This window comes from Heterodontus francisci, chromosome 3, assembly GCF_036365525.1.
Source record: "Heterodontus francisci isolate sHetFra1 chromosome 3, sHetFra1.hap1, whole genome shotgun sequence".
Classification (NCBI taxonomy): domain Eukaryota; kingdom Metazoa; phylum Chordata; class Chondrichthyes; order Heterodontiformes; family Heterodontidae; genus Heterodontus; species Heterodontus francisci.
The window spans coordinates 200,068,956-200,094,845 of record NC_090373.1 but is presented as its reverse complement, the minus strand read 5'-3'; the positions used below and the strand labels follow the sequence as shown (position 1 = coordinate 200,094,845).

General features: G+C 48.9%; 1 protein-coding gene across 4 annotated transcripts in view; it reads right to left on the bottom strand.

The window, feature by feature from the left end:
- Positions 1 to 25,890, bottom strand: part of LOC137366082 (cullin-9) — a 413,970-nt gene that overhangs the window by 59,718 nt on the left and 328,362 nt on the right. For all 4 annotated transcript variants that reach the window (XM_068028163.1, XM_068028162.1, XM_068028164.1 and 1 more), the window contains exon 28: positions 773 to 975. In XM_068028163.1, coding sequence (XP_067884264.1) covers positions 773 to 975 — 203 coding nt within the window. The remainder of the gene's footprint in view (positions 1 to 772; positions 976 to 25,890) is intronic.

The following is a 25,890-nucleotide window of genomic DNA, read 5'->3' as shown; positions in this document are numbered from 1 at the left end:
GCTGGAATAGTACTGGGGTCTTCTGCAACTCCCTCAGCTCTCTGAACTAGTAAACTATTGATGAGACTGGGGACTGTTGCTTGCTATTTTCTGACCTCTTCTGGAAAAGAAGAAAACCAGTAATGTTTTTATTCATTCCCAGGATGTGGGTGTTACTGGCATAGTCAGCATTTATTGGCCATCCCAAGTTTCCCTGAGAAACTGGTGGTGGGCTTTCCCCTTTGGAATGGCTTGCTAGGTCACTGCAGATGGCAGTCATGAAGCATCAACCACGTTGGTGAATAACTGGTTACAACTAGGCAGGACAGACTGGGTAAGGACTACAATTTTCCATCTCTGAAGAACATTGGTGAACCAGTTGGGTGTTTACAACAATCAGACAGCTTCATGGTTACTTTTACTGATGCAAGTTTATTTCCAGGTTTCTAAACTGAATTCAATTTCTCGAACAGCCACAGTGAAATTTGAACTAACTTTCTCTAAATTATTAGTTCAGGCCTTTGGATTACTAATTCAGTAACATAACCACTGCACTAAAGTATCCTCAAGTTTACACCCTAGGTGGTCATCACTTTCAGGAGAGGGGGAGGGGAAAAAAAGGGGAAAAAACATTGGCGGGGGAGTTTTGGGGGAGAAGAGAAGGGGAAAATATTGGCTACTGGGACTGATCTTGAGGGTTAAGGTGATGGTTATAAACCACCTTTTACACTTCATGGCATCATCATAGCCCTTAGTACGATTACAAACTGACTGTCACTCCCAGGTTAATTACCTTGAAAACAAGATTATCGATGTGAAGCTCCTTTTCTGATTTCATGATCTGTACGATCATACAATAGATAATGTTCCTCTTGCGTTCCAATGTGCTGGCAGCATCTTCATCCACATTTAAATAGGTTTGTTTTGGCAGCAATGAGCAGTACTGGTTATTTGTCGATCCTCTGGACAACACCATTTCATTCAGCCTCAGGATTCCTACATGAATAGAGGTTGAGAACGAGAAGCACAACTGGGGCAACATGTGTTCAGCTGCTCAGGTGCACAATGCAAGGAATATAATGCAAAACGCTTGCTAACACAATGAGTCTGAAAGCTAATACTTCCAGGTCAAGTCTAGTACATTACCTGTGCAGAATAATGCTTTACTTCAATATACCTCAGACTCAACTGTGACATTTTTCCATTTCCTCCACTAACTCTCCTATGCAGTAGCCAACTTAGTATAAAACTAGGAGTGGTTGTGCACTGTGTACACATGACTATGATTGAGACTGCCCAAACTCAGATCAGATCACCCATATTGGCAGTTTCATGTGATGATTTGGCACCACCAGATACTTGTTCAGAGCTGAATTAAAGGATTGGGTGTGTAAACACACATCAGGATAATATCTTAACAGTCAACTTTAGTCACTTCACATCAGTGTACACATGGCACAAGATAAAGTGCATGATCATATTTCATTTTGTACAAAGGACCAAGTATAAATTGTCAAGATAGTCAAAAGTAGTATCTAAAAACACCTTGCGCTGCACAACAGCGTGCAAATGATAGAAGTACTAAAATAACTACACTAACCACAGACTATAGCCAAGGGGACACACTATGAGCTCCTTGGCACAGCAGTGATTTGTCCCACAGTGATCCTGTGTAAATTCCACTACTTAAGAGTTCAGGAGAAATTAATCGGTTTTGAAGTAGAAATGTAGTAGTGTGGTGAGACACTCTGGGCAATTTGACTTGATGCCTATATTTCATAATGCCCTCAGCTGGCACATATGCCTTGCATAAATAGACTGTTACAAATAAATTATAGGAAATCCTTTTATCAGCAGAAATCAGACTATACAAAACACTAGAAGAGACAAAAGGAGAAAATAGCTTTAAAATAGCTCTGTTTTTCAGTTCCTTTTCATTCAGTGACACCATTTGGTTGGTACAGGAAACAGGCATCTGAAAGTCAGCAAAGCCCAGAAAAGCTGTGCTGCTTGACAAAGTCCAATGCTCACATCCCAACAGGAAATGTACAAGCGGGAACAGGTTACTGAGTTGGATGATCAGCCTTGATCATAATGAATGGCGGAGCAGGCTCAAAGGCTTGAATGGCCTACTCCTGCTCCTATTTTCTATGTTTCTAACCTGTAAGTAGCTGATAATCCTTTTAAATAGCACTGGTGTAGGATCCTTCCTGCTGGTAAATGGTACTTTTAGGGAGGGAATTCCAGGATTTTGGCCCAACTGTGAAGAAATGATGATATAGTTCCAAATCAGTATGGTGAGTCGCTTGTAGGAGAACTTGGGCGGCACAGTGGCGCAGTGGTTAGCACCGCAGCCTCACAGCTCCAGCGACCCGGGTTCAACTCTGGGTACTGCCTGTGTGGAGTTTGCAAGTTCTCCGTGTCTACGTGGGTTTCCTCCGGGTGCTCCGGTTTCCTCCCACATGCCAAAAGACTTGCGGGTTGATAGGTAAATTGGCCATTATAAATTTCCCCTAGTATAGGTAGGTGGTCGGGAAATATAGGGACAGGTGGGGATGTGGTAGGAATATGGAATTAGTGTAGGATTAGTATAAATGGGTGGTTGATGGTCGGCACAGACTCGGTGGGCCGAAGGGCCTGTTTTAGTGCTGTCTCTCTAACTAACTAACTAACTCCTTGGGATATCTGAAATCTGGATCTACACAGAAGGCAGCAGATTGGATGCAGTGGGCTGTGCTCCTCAGCTGAAAGAACTGAAGTGGATGGCAATGTTTCTACATTACAATAGTGGCTACACCGCAAAGTACTTCACTGGCATATATAGTTGCAAGTCGTTTTTCCAAAGTCTCTTCTCCGTCATCTAGCTGGGTGCAACTGCATTCGCATGGTTCCATTATCATCTACGCAGTCATAGCCAGAGAATCACCTGCAATGGCTTCTCTAGCTACTCCCACACTGTTACCTCTAGTGTCCTCCAAGGATCTATCCTTGGCCGCCTCAGAGTTCACATCTACGTGCTGCCCCTCAGCATTAGCCGAAAATACATCAGTTTCCACATGTACGCTCATGATCCCCAATTCGTCATCACCACCTTTCTCAACTCCTTCATGTCACTAAACTATCAGACTGGATGAGCAGAAATTCCCTTCAACTAAATATGAGGAAGATTGAAACCTTTGTCTTTGGTTCTGGCCATAAACTCCATTCCACAGCCACTGACTCCATCCCTCTCCATGGCAACTGGCAGAACTAGGCTGTGACTTTGGTATCATATCTGACCCCAAGATCAGCTTCCAACCACATATCCAAGCCACCACTAAGACCATCTACTTCCACCTCCTCGTCACCCAACTCTGCTCCTACTTCAACTCATCTGCAGCTAAAACCCTCATCCAAGCCTCTCTTACCTCTAACACTTGACTAGTCTAATACACTCCAGACCAGACTCCCAACTTCCACCCTCCATAAACTTAAGCCCATCCAGTACTCTGCTGTCTGTATTGTCATGCAGACTCCCCCTACCTGCCAAGAATGAGGCATATTAATTTTGTCTATGAGCATTGATTTTAAACTGTTGCTGGAGTGAAGGAATGACTTGTTTTGACGATCACCAGACACTGGGCTGGAAGGGTATTCGCATATCAAGAGATGCTGCTTGTGAAGACAAAAGGCTATTCCCTGCTCCAATTAACCCAAATGGATTTTGATCAACAGATATTGAAGGTGTAAGGAAGCGCATTCCAGGGAATTATAAGATAATACAATCCACAAAGCCAGGACTGGTTAAACCAGCTGGTCACATGACTAACTGGCTGGTCCAGGTTTTTTGAACTCGCCACAGGACAGTTTGAATTCAGAAGACAGTTGGCAACTGAAGCCGGAACAAGGAAGCTGCTCTCGCTCTCTTGCCTTCTCCCAAGCCACCAGACCCATAGAAGACACGCACACCTCAAGAGAGAAAAGACTCTGACGTCGAAACAAGTTGAAGCGTGAACTGGGCCCCAATGAATAGCAGGATTTACCGGCAACCAAAGACTCCGCATTGAACTCAAAGGACAGTAACTAACTAACAGATATTGCCTCAAACTTCTCGCCTTTATTCTTTCCACTTCTTTTGTCTCTAACTACATGTGTGTTTAGCGCGTATGCATGCTAGCATGGTCATGTCGCATATTCGTAGTCGTTGACCGGATTAGAGTTTAAGATTAATAAACTTCTACCTTTCTTGTTTAAATCTAAGGAAACCTGTCTGATTTCTTTGCCTTACAATCGGAAAGCGGTGAACAAGGATACACTAAAGGGGGAGCTAAAACATGGTGTTTCTAAAATTAAACCCTATTATGGTTAAACTAGGCAAAGGCTGAGGGAACCCTGAGACGATCATACCAGAAATTCGGGGGCTAGCGTCCTGGATTTGACCAACAGACAAACGAGAAATTGGAATTGATCCTGAACAAAAGGGAAAAGATTTCATAAGAACTTTAGAAATAGGAGCAGGAGTAGGCCATTCAGCTCCTCAAGCCTGCCCCACCATTCAATAAGATCATGGCTGATCTGTCCCAGGCTTCAACTCCTCTTTCGAGCCTGCTCCGCCTAACCCTCGACGCCCCGAGATTTCAAAAATCTATCTACCTCCTCCTTAAATACATTTAGTGACCTAGCCTCCACAACGCTCTAAGGTAGAGAATTCCAGAGATTCACCACCCTCTGAAAGAAATTCCTTCGCATCTCAGTTTTAAATGAGTGTCCCCTTATTCTATAACTATGTCCCCTAGTTCGAGATTCCCCCACTAGTAGAAACATCTTCTCAACATCTACCCTGTCAAGCCCACTTAAGATCTTATATGTTTCTATAAGATCACCTCTCATTCTTCTAAACTCCAATGAATAAAGGCCTAACCTGTTTAGCCGTTCTTGATAAGACAACCCCTTCATCCAAGGAATCAGCCGTGAACCTTTTCTTAACTGCCTCCAATGCTAGTACATCCTTCTTTAAATATGGGGACCAAAACTGTCAGCAGTACTCCAGGTGTGGCCTCACCAACACCCTGTACAGTTGTAATAAGACTTCCCTATTTTTAAACTCTAACCCCCTAGCAATAAAGGCCAAAATTCCATTTGCTTTCCTAATTACTTGCTGCACCTGCATGCTAACTTTTTGTGTTTCATGCACAAGAACACCCAGATCCCTCTGTACTGCAGCATTTTGTAGTCTTTCTCCATCTAAATAATAATCTGCATTTTTATTCTTCCGACAAAAGTGGATTACCTCACGCTTTCCCACATTGAACACCATCTGCCAAGTTTTTACCCACTCACTCAACCTATCTATATCCCTTTGCAGATTCTTTGCGTCCTCATCACAACATACCTTCCCACCTATTTTTGTATCGTCAGCAAATTTGGATACACTGCACTCTGTCCCTTCCTCCGAGTCATTAATATAGATAGTAAATAGTTGAGACCCTAGGACCGATCCTTGTGGCACCCCACTAGTTATGGCTCCCCACTAGTTATGGCTTTCCAACCTGAAAAAGACCCATTGATCCCGACTCTTTGCCTTCTGTGTGTTAGCCAGTCCTCAATCCATGCCAACACATTAGCCCCAATATCCTGAGATCCTAGAACAAACAAAGAACAAAGATAATTACAGCACAGGAACAGGCCCTTCGGCCCTCCAAGCCTGCACCGATCCAGATCCTCTCTCTAAACATGTCGCCTATTTTCTAAGGTTCTGTATCTCTTTTCTTCCTGCCCATTCATGCATCTGTCTAGATACATCTTAAAAGACTCCATCGTGCCCGCATCTACCACCTCCGCTGGCAATGCGTTCCAGGTGCCCACCACCCTCTGCGTAAAGAACTTTCCACGCATATCCCCCCTAAACTTTTCCCCTTTCACTTTGAACTCGTGTCCTCTAGTAATTGAAACCCCCACTCTGGGAAAAAGCCTCTTGCTATCCACCCTGTCTATACCTCTCATGATTTTGTACACCTCAATCAGGTCCCCCCTCAACCTCCGTCTTTCTAATGAAAATAATCCTAATCTGCTCAACCTCTCTTCATAGCTAGCGCCCTCCATACCAGGCAACAGCCTGGTGAACCTCCTCTGCACCCTCTCCAAAGCATCCACATCCTTTTGATAATGTGGCGACCAGAACTGTACGCAGTATTCCAAATGTGGCCGAACCAAAGTCCTATACAACTGTAACATGACCTGCCAACTCTTGTACTCAATGCCCCGTCCGATGAAGGAAAGCATGCCGTATGCCTTCTTGACCACTCTATTTACCTGCGTTGCCACCTTCAGGGAACAGTGGACCTGAACACCCAAATCTCTCTGGACATCAATTTTCCCCAGGACTTTTCCATTTACTGTATAGTTCACTCTTGAATTGGATCTTCCAAAATGCATCACCTCGCATTTGCCCTGATTGAACTCCATCTGCCATTTCTCTGCCCAACTCTCCAATCTATCTATATTCTGCTGTATTCTCTGACAGTCCCCTTCACTATCTGCTACTCCACCAATCTTAGTGTCGTCTGCAAACTTGCTAATCAGTCCACCTATACTTTCCTCCAAATCATTAATGTATATCACAAACAACAGTGGTCCCAGCACGGATCCCTGTGGAACACCACTGGTCACACGTCTCCATTTTGAGAAACTCCCTTCTACTGCTACTCTCTGTCTCCTGTTGCCCAGCCAGTTCTTTATCCATCTAGCTAGTACACCTTGGACCCCAAGCGCCTTCACTTTCTCCATCAGCCTGCCATGGGGAACCTTATCAAACGCCTTACTGAAGTCCATGTATATGACATCGACAGCCCTTCCCTCATCAATCAACTTTGTCACTTCCTCAAAGAATTCTATTAAGTTGGTAAGACATGACCTTCCCTGCACAAAACCATGTTGCCTATCACTGATGAGCCCATTTTCTTCCAAATGGGAATAGATCCTATCCCTCAGTATCTTCTCCAGCAGCTTCCCTACCATTTTGTGCATCCTATTTTGTGCAATAACTTTTTATGTGGCACCTTATCAAATGCCTTCTGAAAATCCAAATAGACTATATCTACTGGTTCCCCTTTATCCACTCTTTGTTATATCCTCAAAGAACTCTAACAAATTTGTCAAACATGATTTCCCTTTCATAAAACCATGTTGACTCTGTTTGGTTGCTTTATGTTTTTCTAAATGTCCTGCTATTTCTTCCTTAATAATGAACTCTAGCATTTTCCCAATGACAGATGTTAACTGGTCTATAGTTTCCTGCTTTCTGTCTCCCTCCTTTCTTGAATAGGGGTGTCACATTAGCGGTTCTCCAATCCGCTGATACCCTACCGGAATCCAGTGAGTTTTGGTGTATTATGACCAATGCCTCCGCTATCCCTGCAGCCACTTCTTTTAAAACCCTTGGATGCAGGCCTTCAGGTCCTGGAGACTTGTCTGCCTTTAGTCCCATCAGTTTGTCCAGCACCCTTTCCTTCATGATAGAAATTGTTACAAGTTCCTCCCTCCCATTTACACCTTGCTCATCTATTATTGTTGGGATGTTTATAGTGTCCTCCACCGTGAAGACCGATGCAAAATATTGGTTTAAGTTATCTGCCATTTCCCTGTTATTAATTCCCCAGTCTCATCCTCTAAGGGTCCCACATTTACTTTAGCTACTCTCTTCCTTTTTATATACCCGTAGAAGCTCTTACTGTTTGTTTTTATATTTCTTGCCAATTTATTCTCAATCTATTTTCTCCCTCTATTAGTTTTTTAGTCATCCGCTGCTGGTTTCTAAAAAATTCCCAATCCTCTGGCCCACCACTCGTTTTCGCTGCATTGTATGCCTTTGTTTTTGATTTGATACACTCCCTAACTTCTTTTGTTCTCCATGGGTGGTTCATAATTCTCATCGAGTCCTTCCTTCTGACTGGAATAAATGTTTGCTGAGTGTTATGAAATATCTGCTTAAAAATCTGTCACTGCTCATCTACTAACTTCCCCTGTAGTCTATCTTCCCAGCTGCTTTAGACAACTCTTTCTTCATACTTCTGTAATTGCCCTTGTTTAAGTTGAAGACACTGGTTTGAGACCAGAGTTGCTCCCCATCAAACTGAATTTGAAATTCTACTATGTTATGATCGCTTCTCCCTAAAGGATCCTTAACTACGAGATCTCTTATTAATCCTACCTCATTACACAATACCAAATCTGAAATAGCCTGTTCCCAGGTAGGTTCTGCAACGTATTGTTCTAAGTAACAATCCCTGAGGCAGTCTACAAATTTGTCTTCCATGCTACCCATGCCAGTTTGATTTATCCAGTCTATATGCAGATTAAAATCAGCCATGATAATTGCAGTGCCCTTCTTACACGCCTCCGTTATTTCCAGATTAATATCTTGTCCTACAGACAGGCTACTCTTCGGGGGCCTATAGGCGACTCCCACTCGTGATTTCTTTCCCTTGCTATTCCTTATTTCCATCCAAACTGATTCTACATTACGATCTGTTACACCTATATCATTACTCACAACTGCACTGATCCCTTATTTTAATAACAACGTTACCCCACCTCTTTTTCCTTTCTGCCTATTCTTCCGGAACGTCGAATATCCTTGAACATTAAGATTCCAGTCCTGGTCATCCTGCAACCACGTCTCAGTGACAGCTATCAAATCATATTCATTTATTTCTATCTGTGCTGTCAGCTCATCTATCTTGTTACAAATACTACGTGCATTTAGATAAAGAGCTTTAAGCTTTGACTTTTTACCATTTTTTTACCATCTGGTTCTAATTTCTGCTATACTCTTATGCTTGCATTCTCTGTCCCTTCCTGTCACTCTCTGTTTAATGTATGCTCCTTCACTACCCAGCACCTCTGCTCTCTCGTTACTTTTCGACTTTTTAAACTTCCTTTCAATTGAAACCTCCCCCCACTATTTAGTTTAAAGCCTCATCTACAACCCTAGTTATACGATTCGCCAGGACACTGGTCCCAGCATGATTCAAGTGAAGCCCATCCCAATGGAACAGCTCTCTTTTTCTCCAGTACTGGTGCCAGTTCCCCATGAATCGGAATCCATTTCTCCCACACCAATCTTTGAGCCACACATTTACTTCTATAATCTTATTTACCCTACGTCAATTTGCACGTGGCTCAGGTAGTAATCCGGAGATTAATACCTTTGTGGTTCTGCTTTTTAATTTGACCCCGAGCTACTCATAGTCCCTCAGCAGAACCTCTTTCCTAGTCCTACCTATGTTGTTGGTACCTACGTGGACCACGACAACTGGATCTTTTCCATCCCACTCCAAGTTCCTCTCCAGCCCAGAAGAGATGTCCTTAACCTTAGCACCAGGTAGGCAACACAGCCTTTGGGACCCTCTATCTTTGCTGCAGAGAACAGTATCTATTCCCCTAGCTATGCTATCCCCTATTACTACTACATTTCTCTTTTCTCCCCCCACTGAATGGCACTCTGAACCACGGTGCTATGGTCAGTTCACTCATCCTCCCTGCAGTCTGTGCCCTCGTCCACACTGGGAGCAAGAACCTCGTATCTATTGGATAAAAGCACTGGCTGAGGCTCCTCCAAAGCTAAATTCTGGATCCCCAAACCTGCCTGACTCTCAGTCACACCCTCCTGTCCCTGACCACGGTCCAAATTTGATGTAATTAATCTAAGAGGTGTGACTGTCTCCTGAAACAGTGTCCAGGTAACTCTCCCCCTCCCTGATGTGTCGTAGTTTCCGCAGCTCGGACTCCAGCCCATCAACTCTGAGCCGAAGTTCCTCGAGCAGCCAACGCTTGCTGCAGATGTGGTCACTGTGGATCGCACCGGCGTCCACCAGCTCCCACATACTACAGCTGCAACACATCGCCTGCCCAGCCATCTCTATTCTATTGAATTAATTAATTTGGATCTCAGTATTTCAAAAAAAACTATTTAAGTGTACTCTTAACCTGTAATGACGTCGCCTGATTTAAATCACTTGGCCAAAGCGACAAAAAAAAACACAAGAGAAGAAATACCCACCAATCACTTACCAGCCCTCCTGTGATGTCACACATCTATTTTTGCTGGTCAAGCAGGTCCACAGAACAGAACAGAGCAGAGCGTCTCTCACCGCCGCTGCTTCTGGTCTAGGCTCCTTTTATCTCCCGGCTCCTCTCACCTGTTCCCACTCTCGCCGCTGCCAATACAGGTTTTCTTGTGGTTGTGTGTGCTGGAATATTAGCATGTCTGCGTCTGAAGCTAGTAGCTCTCCAAGCCAGGGTTAAGTAACTTGGGATAAGTTAAAAGCACTGTATATGGAGGAGTTGAGGAAAATGGCTGAGCAGTGTGGGATCACTGTCCGGGCCAAGGCGAGGAAGTCTGAACTCCTAAGGCTAGTGGCCAACCATTTTTCCCTTGATTCTGAAGCAGCAGCAGAAGCAGGGTTAGAAGTAGACCCTGACAGGGTTTGCTAGCAAAGCTACAATTGGAACAGAAGAAACTTGAATGAGAGAGACAGAGAGAGAGAGAGAGAGAGAGAGAGAGAGAGAGACAGAGACAGAGACAGAGACAGAGAGAGAGAGAGAGAGAGGGAGACAAAGTGAAAGAAACTTCCAGAAAGAATGCAAAGAGAGCTGAGACGACTTGAGTTAACTAGGGGGCGACAGAGTAACCCCAGTGAAAGCATGGCCAATATGGAGGACTGTCAGGCTGGCTACAGAATGGTTAAAACTTTCCCAACTGATCCCAAAATTCAGTGAGGGAGATGTAGAAGCATTTTTCGTGTCTTTTGAAAAACTGGCAAGGCAGTTAAAGTGACCAGCTGAGGCTTGGACTCTGCTGTTCCACAGTAAACTAATAGGAAAAGCCCGAGGTTTATTCCATGTTGCCAGATGAGAGTTCATCAAATTATGAACTGACAAAAAATGCTAACTTCGGGACAAATGAGTCAATACCGGAAGCCTATCGTCAAAAGTTTAGAAGCCTCAAGAAGCAAGCTGATCAAACCTACCTGGAGTTTGAGAGAAATAAGCAGCTAGCTTTTGACCAGTGACTGATGGCTCTTAAAGTACAGCTCTGCTATGAAAATCTCAGAGAAGTAATTTTGCTACAGGAATTTAAAAACTCTCTCCCACTCTCCATAAAGACACATGTAGAGGAGCAGAAAGCTCAGAGTCCGGCAGGCAGCAGTCCTGGCCGATGAGTTTGCTCTCATTTATAAGTCGGTTTCCCAGGGGAAAAGCTTTCCTAATCACCCCCACAATTTCAAAAAGGACAAAGGGTGGGAAGGTGACAGAAGCCCAAGCAGTCCTGGGAGAGAAAGGAGAGCAGGAGACACAGGAGGCCCTCCTCCAGCCAAAAAGGAAGGTGCTATAAATAGGAGTGAGACCCAGAGCCCTGTGTGCTTCCGTTGTAATAAAGCAGGGCATTTAAGAGCTGACTGCTGGAAACTAAAAGGAAGACCTGTAGGGTTAAGTGAAGAAGTGACCCTGATGGAAAGCACAGCACAACAAGCTGTGGCTTTAACTGCAGTCAGAGAGACACCCAGGAAGCTTACCCAGCAAGTGCAGGAAAATTTTATAGGATTCCTGAGGGTCATCAGGGTTTTGTGTTTGAAGGGAGAGTAACCCCATACCCCTCGAGTGAGGCAAGCAAGCCCACAGCAATCCTCAGGGACTGAGGGGCCACAGATCACTTTTACTGGGAAAAGGTCTGACCTTGCCCCCAAGAGAGTGCAGTAAACTCCAGAATGACGATGAATGGTATTGGAGGGCAGTGTATGCCTGCATCTTTACACCGGGTGCATTTGGAGGGCGACCTAGTTTTGGGACCAGTGATCATAGGGATTGTCCCGAGTTTGCCTGTGGACAGGGTTGACCTGTTTCTAAGCAATGACCTGGCGGAGATGAAGCTGGTAGTTTCTCCAGTAGTGAAAGAGAGACTGCAGGAGGTCAGAGAGACAGGGCAGTGACAGCAGATGGTCCCCTGCAGTTTCCCTGAACTTGTAATGAATCAGGCCATAATCAAACCAGTTCCCCCAGAGAAGACTGAATTGGCACTGCAGGCAGATGACCACGAGGTCTGTCGATCAGAGACTTTCTTTGGAAAGTTAGAAAACACAGGGAATGAATTAAATGGATTTTCCCTAGCTGAGGCTCAGCGAGCTGACCCAGTATTGCGAGAGTTAGCAAAGGCTGCTCAGTCTGAAATTGAAGCAGAGGGAAGAGTCCCCGATTGCTACGACTTAAACAATGAGATACTGATGAGGAAATGGAGTTCTCCTCACAGACCTGAGAGCGAGGAGAGGACAGTGGTCCACCAGTTAGTGGTGCCGCAGAGGTACTGGAGAGTAGTAAGAATGGCCCATGAGATTGCAGTGGCTGTACATGTCGACATATGAAAAACCAAAGCCTGCATAAGACAGCAGTTTGACTGGCCAAAACTCCACAAAGATGTAGAGGAATACTGCAGGCGTTGTGCCAGGTTGAGGGGAAACCCCAACCTACAGTGAAACCTGCACCCCTAAGTCCTGTATCAGTGTTAGGAGGACCCGCCAGCAGAGGACTGGTGAACTGTAAGGGACCCCTACTGAGAACAAAGGGGGACAGGCAGGCACAAGGTAGGCAACAGGTTAGAAAGGAACAGGGAAAAAGGGACCGAGATGGCAGGTTAAAGGAAGTCTGGGATAAATTCCAAATGGAAACCCCTACTGTCTGGTCAGCCAACCCCAAAATATTTGAAAGGTTAGACCCCACATCCTCCTATGTAAATGCAGATACTAGAAGCACCCCACCAGAGTTGCAAGAAGCATTTACAGGAACCTGCAGAGACAAAGACAATCCTCAAGTGGGCAGATAAGGGTGATACCTTACCTAGTCAAAGTGCCGCAAGGGAGTGCAGCAGAGTCCGGACAAATACCTGCCAGCAGGAGTGTCCCAGAGGACACAGGGAGGATTAGCAAAGAATCCTCCCCCAGAGTCAGGAAAAAAGGGAACTAGCCATCCCCTGAGGTGAAAAACCCTTGCATGACTCATCAAAGCAGTGAAAGAGAGTTCAGAGTGGAACCGCCCACTGCCGCCGCCCCTGAGCAGAACTCCCATCTAGAGCTAATTAAACCTAAACGTCCCCCTGCAGACCTCAACATGAACAAAGACAAGTCATGGAAATGTGCAAACTGGGAAAATTTCACCAAAAACATGTTTATGGGGTTGCCAAAAAGGGCCGCTTAAAGCAGCACTGCTGCCAAGAAAAGACAGGCTGTAACAATGTTGGATTTCTGAATGAATGAGAGAGATACATGTGTGTCTTCCTGTCCTTATCTTCTCACATCTCTTTTAATGAAATGCTCTTTTTAAAAAAATCGTATTTCATTGTGCTGGGTGTGGAGGTGTCATGCAGACCACCCACCTGCCAAGAAAGAGGCATATTCACCCGATGACTCAATATTAATTTTGTCACATGAGCATTGATTTTAAACTGTTGCTGGAGTGAAGGAATGACTTGTTTGAAGATCACCAGACACTGGGCTGGGAGGACATTTGCATAGCAAGAGACGCTGCTTGTGGAGACAATTAACCCAAATTTCCTGCTCCAATTAACCCAAATGGATTTTGATCATCAGACTTTGAAGGTATAAGGAAGCGCATTACAGGAACTTCTAAGATGATGCAATCCACAAAGCCAGGACTGGTTAAACCAGCTGGTCACATGATTAACTGGCTGGTCCAGGTTTTTTGAACTCGTCACAGGACAGTTTGAATTCAGAAGGCAGTTGGCAATTGAAGCTGGAACAAGGAAGCCGCGCTCTCTCTCGCCTTCTCCCAAGCCACCGGACCCACGGAAGACACGTACACCTCAAAAGAGAAGACTCTGAAGTGTAAACTGGGCCCCAACGAATAGCAGGATTTACTGGCAACCAAAGACTCTGCATTCAAATCAAAGGGCAGTAACTAACTAACAGATATTGCCTCAATTGTTTCCTTTATTCTTTCTACTTCTCCTGTCTCTATCTGCCTGTGTGTTTATCGCGTATGCATGCTAGAGTGGTTGTGTCGCATATTCGTAGTCGTTGACCGGATTAGAGTTTAAGATTAATAAACTTCTAACTGTGGTCTCCTCTACATTGGGGAGACCAAACGCAGACTAGGTGACCGCTTTGCAGAACACCTCCGCTCAGTCCGAAAGCATGACCCGTGCTTCCGGTTGCTGGCCATTTCAACACTCAGAATCACAGAATAATACAGTGCAGAGGAGGCCCTTCGGCCCATCAAATCTGCACCAATGCATTAAAACACCTGACCTGTCCACCTAATCCCATTTTCCAGCACTTGACCCCAAAGCCTTGAATGTTATGACGTACCAAGTGCTCATCCAGGTACTTTTTAAAGGATGTGAGGCAACCTGCATCTACCATCCTCCCAGGGAGGGCATTCCAGACCGTCACCACCCTCTGGGTAAAAAATAGTTTTTTCAAGTCCCCCTTAAATCTCCCACCCCTCACCTTAAACTTGTGTCCCCTCGTAACTGACCCTTCAACTAAGGGGAACAGCTGCTCCCTATCCACCCTGTCCATGTCCCTCATAATCTTGCACAGCTCGATCAGGTCACCCCTCAGTCTTCTCTGCTCCAGTGAAAACTACCCAAGCCTATCCAACCTCTCTTCATAGCTTAAATGTACCATCCCAGGCACCATCCTGGTGAATCGCTTCTGCACCCCCTCCAATGCAATCACATCCTTCCTATAATGTGGCGACCAGAATTGCACACAGTACTCCAGCTGTGGCCTTACCAAAGTTCTGTACAACTCCAACATGACCTCCCTGCTTTTGTAATCTATGCCTCGATTGATAAAGGCAAGTGTCCCATATGCCTTTTTCACCACCCTATTAACCTGCCATTCTGCCTTCAGAGATCTATGGACAAACACGCCAAGGTCCCTTTGTTCCTCGGAACTTCCCAGTGTCAGGCCATTCATTGAATATTTCCATGTCACATTACTCCTTCCAAAGTGTATCACCTCACACTTTTCAGCGTTTAATTCCATCTGCCACTTTTCTGCCCATTTGACCATCCCGTCTATATCTTCCTGTAACCCAAGACACTCAACCTCACTGTTAACCACTCGGCCAATCTTTGTGTCATCCGCGAACTTACTGATCCTACCCCCCACATAGTCATCTATGTCGTTTATATAAATGACAAACAATAGGGGACCCAGCACAGATCCCTGTGGTACGCCACTGGACACTGGCTTCCAGTCACTAAAACAGCCGTCTGTCATCACTCTCTGTCTCCGACAGCTAAGCCAATTTTGAATCCACCTTATCAAGTTACCTTGTATCCCATGTGCATTTGCTTTCTTGATAAGTCTCCCATGTGGGACCTTGTCAAAGGCTTTGCTGAAATCCATGTAAACTACATCAACTGCACTACCCTCATCTACACACCTGGTCACATGCTCAAAAAATTCAATCAAATTTGTTCGGCATGACCTCCCTCTGACAAAGCCATGCTGACTATTCCTAATCAAATTTTGCCTCTCCAAGTGGTGACAGATTCTCTCCTTCAGAATTTTCTCCAATAGTTTCCCTACCACTGACGTGAGACTCACTGGTCTGTAGTTCCCTGGCTTATCTCTACAACCTTTCTTAAATAGTGGGACCACATTAGCTGTTCTCCAGTCATCTGGCACCTCCCCCGTGGCCAGAGAGGAATTAAAAATTAGGGTCAGAGCCCCTGCAATCTCCACCCTCACCTCCCACAGCATCCTGGGACACAAATCCAGACCTGGAGATTTGTCCACTTTTTGTTTTTTAGTTTAGAGATACAGCACTGAAATAGGCCCTTCAGCCCACCGAGTCTGTGCCGACCATCAACAACCCATCCATACTAATCCTACACTAATCCCATATTCCTACCACATCCCCACCTGTCCCTATATTTTCCTACCACCTACCTATACTAGGGGCAATTTATAATGGCCAATTTACATACCAACCTGCACGTCTTTTGGCTGTGGGAGGAAACCGGAGCACCCGGAGAAAACCCATGCAGACACAGGGAGAACTTGCAAACTCCACACAGGCAGTACCCAGAATTGAACCCAGGTCGCTGGAGCTGTGAGGCTGCGGTGCCGCCCTACCTTGTCACTCCCTATGACAATTTGCTCAAGAAGCTCACAGTCTCTCTCTCGAAGTTCCATATCTACATCCTCATTCTCTTGGGTGAAGACAGATGTGAAGTATTCGTTCAACACCCTACCAATGTCCTCTGGCGCCACCCACAAATTTCCCTCTTGGTCCCTAATGGGTCCTACTCTTTCCCTGGTTATCCTCTTCCCATTGATATACTTATAGAATATCTTGGGATTTTCCCTACTTTTACCAGCCAGAGCTTTCTCATATCCCCTCTATGCTCTCCTAATTGCCTTCTTAAGCTCCATCCTACACTTTCTTTGATTCCATTGATTTGCTCTCCTTGTATTTGCTAAAAGCCTCTCTTTTCCTTCTCCTCGCACCCTGAATGTTTCTGGTCATCCATGGTTCTCTGGGCTTGTTGCTCCTACCTATTACCCCAGAGGGAACATGTTGGGCCGGGACCCTCCCCATTTCCTTTTTGAATGCCCCCCACTGCTCTTCTGTAGATTTCCCGACAAGTAACTCTTTCCAGTCTACCTTGGCCAGATCCTGCCTTATTTTACTAAAATTCACTCTCCCCCAATCCAAAACCTTTTTTTGCAACTTGTCTATTTCTTTCTCCATAACAAGCTTAAATTGTACCATGTTGTGGTCGCTATCACCAAAATGCACCCCCACCAACACATCAACCACCTGTCCGGCTTCATTCCCCAGAATTAGGTCCAGCACTGCACCCTCCCTTGTTGGATCCTCTACATATTGAGCTAAAAAGTTCTCCTATATACATTTTAAGAACTCCACTCCATCTAAGCCCTTAACATGATGACTATCCCAATTAATGTCAGCAAAGTTGAAATCACCTAATATAATTACCCTATTATTTTTACACACCTCTGCAAATTGCGCACATATTTGCTCCTCAATTTCCCGCCGAGTATCTGGGGGTCTATAATAAACACCTAGCAATGTGGCTGTCCCTTTTTTATTCCTAAACTCTACCCATAAAGCTTCATTTGATGCCCCCTCCAAGAAATCATCTCTCCTTACTGCAGTAACTGACTCCTTAACTAATATTGCAATGCCCCCATCTCTTTTACTCCCTCCTCTGTCACGCTTGAAAATTCTATATCCCGGGATATTGAGCTGCCAATCCTGCCCCTCCCTCAACAATGTCTCCGTGATGGCTACTATATCACAATTCCACGTGTCAATCGTTGCCCTTAACTCATCCGTTTTACCTGCAATACTCCTGCCATTGAAGTAGAGGCCTTCCATCCTGGTCTTACTCTCTGGAAACTTACTTCCACTGTATTCCCTCTGACTTGTTCACTTTCTTGTGTTTAGCTGTGTTCCTATTCTGCTAGGAGTCTGCGTCCCCTCCCCCTGCCAAATTAGTTTAAACTCCTCCCAACAGCACCAGCAAACCCGCAAGCAAGGATGTTAGTCCCCCTCTGGTTCAGATGTAGACCGTCCCGCTTGTACAGGTCCCACCTTCCCCAGAAACGGTCCCAGTGGTCCAGGAATCTAAAACCCTCCCTCCTGCACCAACTCTTAAGCCACGGATTCATCTGTGCTATTCTCCTATTTCTATACTCGCTAGCACGTGGCACTGGGAGTAATCCAGAGATTACAACCCGAAAGGTCCTGCTTTTTAGCCTCCTGCCCAACTCCCTGAATTCTTTATGCAAGACCTCATCCCTCTTTCCACCTATGTCATTGGTCCCAACATGTACCATGACCTCGGCCTTATGGCCCTTCCCCTTCAGGATGCCCTGCAGCTGTTCAGTGGCATCCCAGACCCTGGCACCAGGGAGGCAACACACCATCCTGGAGTCACGTTGACGGCCACAGTAGCGCCTATCTGTTCCCCTAACTATAGAATCCCCGATTACTATTACTCTTCCTCTCTTTCCCCCTTCCTGTCCAGACAGGCTGCTTGTGGTGCCAGAAGCTTGGTTCTGTCCGCACTCTCTGGAGGAACCAGCCTCATCAGCCTCCAAAATGGAATACCGATTTGCAAGCGGGGCCCCAGGGGACTCCTGAACTACCTGCCTGATTCTCTTGGACTGCCTGGTGGTCACCCATTCCCTTCCTTCCTCAAGTCCCTTCAGCTGCGGTGTTACCACCTCTCTGTACGTGTTATCCACAATGCTCTCAGACTCACGGATACTCCACAGTGTTTCCAGCCGCCATTCCAGCTCTGAAACCCAAGCTTCCAGGAGCTGCAGCTGGACACACTTCCTGCACACATGCTGGTCCCAGGGACTGGAAATGTTCCCGGACTCCCACATGCAGCAAGAGGAGCAAACCACGGCTTCAAGCTCTCCTGCCATGACTAAACCCTTTAAATTTAAAACTTTAGAAGATCATTTTTAAAAAACTAAGTCTTGCTAAAACAATGACTTACAAATCAATCCATTTTGAAAAATACCCACCAGGACTTACTCACCAGTCAGCTGTGCTCTTTGGAAACTCTCAGCTCCCCTCACTCTGAGGACAGGGAGGAAAAGAAAGGAGCTCCTCGCTCCCTCCTCACCGCACTGCCTCAGTCGCCAAACTTCCACTTTAACACTCTAATGCAACCCAAGTCAGCACTCCAGTGCAAACAAGGTCAACACTGTAAGATGGCCCACGTTTATACTGACTGACTCTATCCCCTGAAAACTGGTTTAAGCCAATTCTCTAATTCACAAGGTGCAGCTGCAAGCAGAGCCTGAGTGAACCCTGTTTAAAGCTGGTCTAAAACTCACCTTCTCCAACCCTAACAGCAACTGTTAAGTTAACCCTTAATTATCCTCAGTCACCAAACTTCCACTTTAACACTCTAATGCAACCCAAGTCAGCACTCAAGGTCAAACAACTCCCCCCTCTGCTCATGCCCACATCCCTGTCCTGGGATTGCTGCACTGTTCCAGTGAACATCAACGCAAGCTCGAGAAACAGCACCTCATTTACCGATTAGGCACACTGCAGACTGCCGGACTGAACACGGAGTTCAATAATTTCAGAGCATGACGGTCCTCCCTTTTTATTTTTAGATATTTTTTCTTTTTCTTTTTTGTGTGTTCATTTTATTTTAGTTTGTTTAGTTTGTTTTTACTGTGCGTGCCCACTTTTTTCATGTTTGTGTTTAGGGCCAGGCTGTTCAGTTTTCTGTCAATTAACACCCTCTCTGTACAAACACTTTGTCTTTCACCACACCATTAACATACCATTTGTCTTTGCTCCATGACCTTCTGGTCCGTTATTCTCCGTGAACTTGTCCGATCAACACTTTCTCTTTTGTTATCGCTTACTCCACCCCCACTTTACTTGCTTAAAACCTATTACATTTCTAGCCTCTGCCAGTTCTGATGAAGGGTCACTGACCTGAAACATTAACTCTGCTTCACTCCCCACAGATGCTGCCGGACTTGCTGAGTATTTCCAGTATTTCTTGTTTTTATTTCAAACTACTATCTTTCTTGTTAAATCTAAGAAAACCTGTCTGATTTCTTTGCCTTACAATTAGAGCAGTGAACAAAGATTTACTTAAGGGCAAGCTAAAACACAGTGTTTCTAAAATTAAACCCTGTTACGGTTAAACCAGGCAAAGGCTGAGAGGGAACCTCTAGACCCCTTCTCACCTGGTCCTAACAGTATTCTAACTCGCATCAAGTTCCGTTCACCCATCACTGCTGTGCTAGCTGACCTACATTGGTTCCTAGCTGAGCAACACATCAAATTTAAAATTCCCATTCTTGTTTTCAAATCTCTCCAACACTGTAGGATTGTGGACCTACGATCTTCAGTTATCTGAGCTCCTTCAATTCTGGCCTCTTGCACATTCCCAATTTGAATCACCCCACTATTGATGGCCATACCTTCAGCTGCCTACGGCCTAAGCTCTGGAATTCCTGCCTAAACCTCTCTGCCCTCTCCCTCTTTCCTTCTTTAAGATTCTTATTAAACCTACCTCTTTGATCTAACTTTTGGTCATCTGCCCAAATATCTCTTAACTTGGCTTGGTGTCAAATTTTGTTTGATAACTCTCCTATGAAGCACCAAGTTGTTGGTGGTGAGATGCAAATATATTTAGAGACTGCCTCTCTTTCTCTCACCAATTTTTACCCAATCCTTCCTTTCCCAAAGATGCCACCCTTCACTGGGTGCAGTACAATGGAAGCTATCTAATACCTTGCCTAACTGGCCACGACTAAGTCAGATAAAGCCTTCACCCCATGTGTTGCCATACAAGGATCAGTGACTAGCGACTGAGTGTGGAACATTTGGCAAATTCTGCACTCCATCCCTCCACCTCAAGGGCACTGATGCCAACTTTCAAACACCTACCCCCAACACAACGAAAGCTGGCTTAACTCAACTGACCAATTGAAATCAGACCCTCTCTCCTGATCTAGTTGGCTTCACTGTTCATTGATTGGAAGCTATCTTATTCACTATCGCTGGTGGTGAGAAGAATTGGCTGGGCTGAATGATCAGATTAAGCGGTCGGGGGCGGTGGTGGCAATGTCACTGGACTAGTAATCCAGAGACCCAAGCTAATGCGCTGGGGCCATGGGTTCAAATCCCAACACAAAGGATGGTGAAATTTGAATTCAATTAATAAATCTGGAATTACAAGCTAGTTTAATGGTGACCATGAAACCATTGTCGATTGTTGTAAAAACCCATCTGGCTCACTAACATCCTTTAGGGAAGGAAATCCTTACCTGGTCAGGCCTACATGTAACTCCAGACCCACAGCAATGTGGTTGACTCTTAAATGCCCTCTAAAATGGCCTAGCAAGCCACTCAGTTGTGTCAAACTGTGATGAATTCGAAGAAAAATGAATAAAACCGGAAGGACCATCCGGCATCGACCTCGGAACTGGAAACTCCCTTCCTAACAGCACTGTTGGTATACTTACACCCCAAGGACTGCAGTGGTTCAAGAAGACAGCTCATTAGCACCTTTTCAAGGGCAATTAGGGATGGGCAATAAATGCTGGCCGAGACAGCAATGCCCACATCCCACAAACGAATAAAGGAAACAAAGTGACTCCTGACAATGTAGCCAAGCACCGAGGTCATCCGTGCATTCCCAGCTGTGCACATGTGCAGAACAGTTTCATTCTGCCAGTATGGTGCTGGACATGCGCAGCCAACATCAGCACCAGCTTGCCAGGACTAATTCATGCATGCACTCTAAAATGTCATCGCGTGTTGGAACGGGGCCTTCCCTCAGCCACTCGCTCCCGGCCTCGCCTCCGCCTTCCCTTAGCCACTCGATCCCGGCCTGGCCTCCGCCTTCCCTCAGCCACTCGCACCCAGCCTGGCCTCCGCCTTCCCTCAGCCACTCGCTCCCAGCCTCGCCTCAGCCACTAGCTCCTGGCCTGGCCTCCGCCTTCCCTCAGCCACTTGCTCCAGGCATGGCCTCCGCCTTCCCTCAGCCACTTGCTCCTGGCCTGGCCTCCGCCTTCCCTCAGCCACTCGCTCCTGGCCTGGCCTCCGCCTTCCCTCAGCCACTCGCTCCCGGCCTGGCCTCCGCCTTCCCTCAGCCACTCGCTCCCGGCCTCGCCTCCACCTTCCCTCAGCCACTCGCCTCCACCTTCCCTCAGCCACTCGCCTCCACCTTCCCTCAGCCACTTGCTCCTGGCATGGCCTCCGCCTTCCCTCAGCCACTTGCCCCTGGCCTGGCCTCCGCCTTCCCTCAGCCACTCGCTCCCGGCCTCGCCTCCACCTTCCCTCAGCCACTCGCCACCACCTTCCCTCAGCCACTTGCTCCTGGCCTGGCCTCCAGCTTCCCTCAGCCACTCGCCACCACCTTCCCTCAGCCACTTGCTCCTGGTCTGGCCTCCACCTTCCCTCAGCCACTTGCTCCTGGCCTGGCCTCCACCGTCCCTCAGCCATTTGCTCCTGGCCTGGCCTTCCCCTTCCCTCAGCCACTTGCTCCTGGCCTGGCCTCCGCCGTCCCTCAGCCACTTGCTCCTGGCCTGGCCTCCGCCTTCCCTCAGCCACTTGCTCCTGGCCTGGCCTCCGCCTTCCCTCAGCCACTTGCTCCTGGCCTGGCCTCCGCCTTCCCTCAGCCACTTGCTCCTGGCCTGGCCTCCGCCTTCCCTCAGCCACTTGCTCCTGGCCTGGCCTCCGCCTCCCCTCAGCCACTTGCTCCTGGCCTGGCCTCCGCCTCCCCTCAGCCACTTGCTCCTGGCCTGGCCTCCGCCTCCCCTCAGCCACTTGCTCCTGGCATGGCCTCCGCCTCCCCTCAGCCACTTGCTCCTGGCATGGCCTCCGCCTCCCCTCAGCCACTTGCTCCTGGCATGGCCTCCGCCTCCCCTCAGCCACTTGCTCCTGGCATGGCCTCCGCCTCCCCTCAGCCACTTGCTCCTGGCATGGCCTCCGCCTTCCCTCAGCCACTTGCTCCTGGCCTGGCCTCCGCCTTCCCTCAGCCACTTGCTCCCGGCCTGGCCTCCACCTTCCCTCAGCCACTCGCCTCCACCTTCCCTCAGCCACTTGCTCCTGGCCTGGCCTCCGCCTTCCCTCAGCCACTTGCTCCTGGCCTGGCCTCCGCCTTCCCTCAGCCACTTGCTCCCGGCCTGGCCTCCACCTTCCCTCAGCCACTCGCCTCCACCTTCCCTCAGCCACTCGCCTCCACCTTCCCTCAGCCACTTGCTCCTGGCCTGGCCTTCCGCTTCCCTCAGCCACTTGCTCCTGGCCTGGCCTCCGCCTTCCCTCAGCCACTTGCTCCTGGCCTGGCCTCCGCCTTCCCTCAGCCACCTGCTCCTGGCCTGGCCTCCGCCTTCCCTCAGCCACTTGCTCCTGGCCTGGCCTCCGCCTTCCCTCAGCCACTTGCTCCTGGCATGGCCTCCGCCTTCCCTCAGCCACTTGCTCCTGGCATGGCCTCCGCCTTCCCTCAGCCACTTGCTCCTGGCATGGCCTCCGCCTTCCCTCAGCCACTTGCTCCTGGCATGGCCTCCGCCTTCCCTCAGCCACTTGCTCCTGGCATGGCCTCCGCCTTCCCTCAGCCACTTGCTCCTGGCATGGCCTCCGCCTTCCCTCAGCCACTTGCTCCTGGCATGGCCTCCGCCTTCCCTCAGCCACTTGCTCCTGGCATGGCCTCCGCCTTCCCTCAGCCACTTGCTCCTGGCATGGCCTCCGCCTTCCCTCAGCCACTTGCTCCTGGCATGGCCTCCGCCTTCCCTCAGCCACTTGCTCCTGGCATGGCCTCCGCCTTCCCTCAGCCACTTGCTCCTGGCATGGCCTCCGCCTTCCCTCAGCCACTTGCTCCTGGCATGGCCTCCGCCTTCCCTCAGCCACTTGCTCCTGGCATGGCCTCCGCCTTCCCTCAGCCACTTGCTCCTGGCATGGCCTCCGCCTTCCCTCAGCCACTTGCTCCTGGCATGGCCTCCGCCTTCCCTCAGCCACTTGCTCCTGGCATGGCCTCCGCCTTCCCTCAGCCACTTGCTCCTGGCATGGCCTCCGCCTTCCCTCAGCCACTTGCTCCTGGCATGGCCTCCGCCTTCCCTCAGCCACTTGCTCCTGGCATGGCCTCCGCCTTCCCTCAGCCACTCGCTCCCGGCCTCGCCTCCACCTTCCCTCAGCCACTCGCCTCCACCTTCCCTCAGCCACTTGCTCCTGGCATGGCCTCCGCCTTCCCTCAGCCACTCGCTCCCGGCCTCGCCTCCACCTTCCCTCAGCCACTTGCGCCTGGCCTGGCATCCACCTTCCCTCAGTCACTCGCTTCCACCTTCCCTCAGCCACTTGCTCCTGGTCTGGCCTCCGCCTTCCCTCAGCCACTTGCTCCTGGCCTGGCCTCCACCTTCCCTCAGCCACTCGCCACCACCTTCCCTCAGCCACTTGCTCCTGGCCTGGCCTCCACCTTCCCTCAGCCACTCACCACCACCTTCCCTCAGCCACTTGCTCCTGGCCTGGCCTCCGCCTTCCCTCAGCCACTTGCTCCTGGCCTGGCCTCCGCCTTCCCTCAGCCACTTGCTCCTGGCCTCGCCTCCACCTTCCCTCAGCCACTTGCTCCTGGCCTCGCCTCCACCTTCCCTCAGCCACTTGCGCCTGGCTTGGCCTCCACTTTCCCTCAGCCACTTGCACCTGGCCTGGCCTCCACCTTCCCTCAGCCACTCGCCTCCGCCTTCCCTCAGCCACTTGCTCCTGGCCTGGCCTCCACCTTCCCTCAGCCACTTGCTCCTGGCCTGGCCTTCCCCTTCCCTCAGCCACTTGCTCCTGGCCTGGCCTTCCCCTTCCCTCAGCCACTTGCGCCTGGCCTGGCCTCCACCTTCCCTCAGCCACTTGCTCCTGGCCTGGCCTTCCCCTTCCCTCAGCCACTTGCTCCTGGCCTGGCCTCCGCCTTCCCTCAGCCACCTGCTCCTGGCCTGGCCTCCGTCTTCCCTCAGCCACCTGCTCCTGGCCTGGCCTCCGTCTTCCCTCAGCCACCTGCTCCTGGCCTGGCCTCCGCCTTCCCTCAGCCACTTGCGCCTGGCTTGGCCTCCACCTTCCCTCAGCCACTCGCCTCCACCTTCCCTCAGCCACTTGCGCCTGGCCTCGCCTCCAATTTTCCTCAGCCACGCGCCTGGCCTCCACCTTCCCTCAGCCACTCGCCTCCGCCTTCCCTCAGCCACTTGCGCCTGGCCTGGCCTCCACCTTCGCTCAGCCACTTGCTCCTGGCCTGGCCTCCACCTTCCCTCAGCCACTCGCCTCCGCCTTCCCTCAGCCACTTGCGCCTGGCCTCGCCTCCACCTTCCCTCAGCCACTTGCTCCTGGCCTGGCCTCCACCTTCCCTCAGCCACTTGCTCCTGGCCTGGCCTCCACCTTCCCTCAGCCACTTGCGCCTGGCCTGGCCTCCACCTTCCCTCAGCCACTTGCTCCTGGCCTGCCTCCACCTTCCCTCAGCCACTTGCTCCTGGCCTGCCTCCACCTTCCCTCAGCCACTTGCTCCTGGCCTGCCTCCACCTTCCCTCAGCCACTTGCTCCTGGCCTGGCCTCCACCTTCCCTCAGCCACTTGCTCCTGGCCTGGCCTCCACCTTCCCTCAGCCACTTGCTCCTGGCCTGGCCTCCACCTTCCCTCAGCCACTTGCTCCTGGCCTGGCCTCCACCTTCCCTCAGCCACTTGCTCCCGACCACACCCCCTCCCCATACTGGGCCACTCACTTCCACCCTCACCCTTCTTTCCCTCTGTCACTCGCTCCTTCCCCCCTTGACCACTGGCACCCGCCCTTCTCCTCCTCGGCTGCTCACTCCCAGTCTCATTGCTTCCCCCTTCGGCCGATCGCTCCCCACTGTTCCGCCAGAAGAAGCGGAGGAGGGCGGAGAACAAACCACCGAAGTGGTAAGGTGGGGAGCCGAGGGTTGACAGGGGAGCCAGTGGTCTTGGGGAGGGGAGAACCTGTGAGCAGATTCGTGCGGAAGGGAGCAGCGAAGAGAAGCGCGATGGTTTTTATCTGAATTATAGCCCAGAATCCATTTGCACTGCCATAGTTGTGCAAAAGAATAAGCCACATGAATCTATTTCCAAAACCAATGTGTTAGAATATTAAGCATCATACAAAGAACGAATTGAAAGATGCCTTACAATGAGACTTTTGGTTCTGTACTAGCACAGGTACTGTTGTGGGTGGGATGGAGGTGACGATCGCAGCCACTGTGGGGATTTAGGTTTAAGGCTGCATTTGCTTCTTGTGACAAATTGAGCAGCGCCATCTTTATTACTGGCAGCTGCCTGAGCCGTCGCAGACAGTGACGTTTCAGTGGATAAGGCTGCATTTGCATATGTCAGTACTGTGCCACCT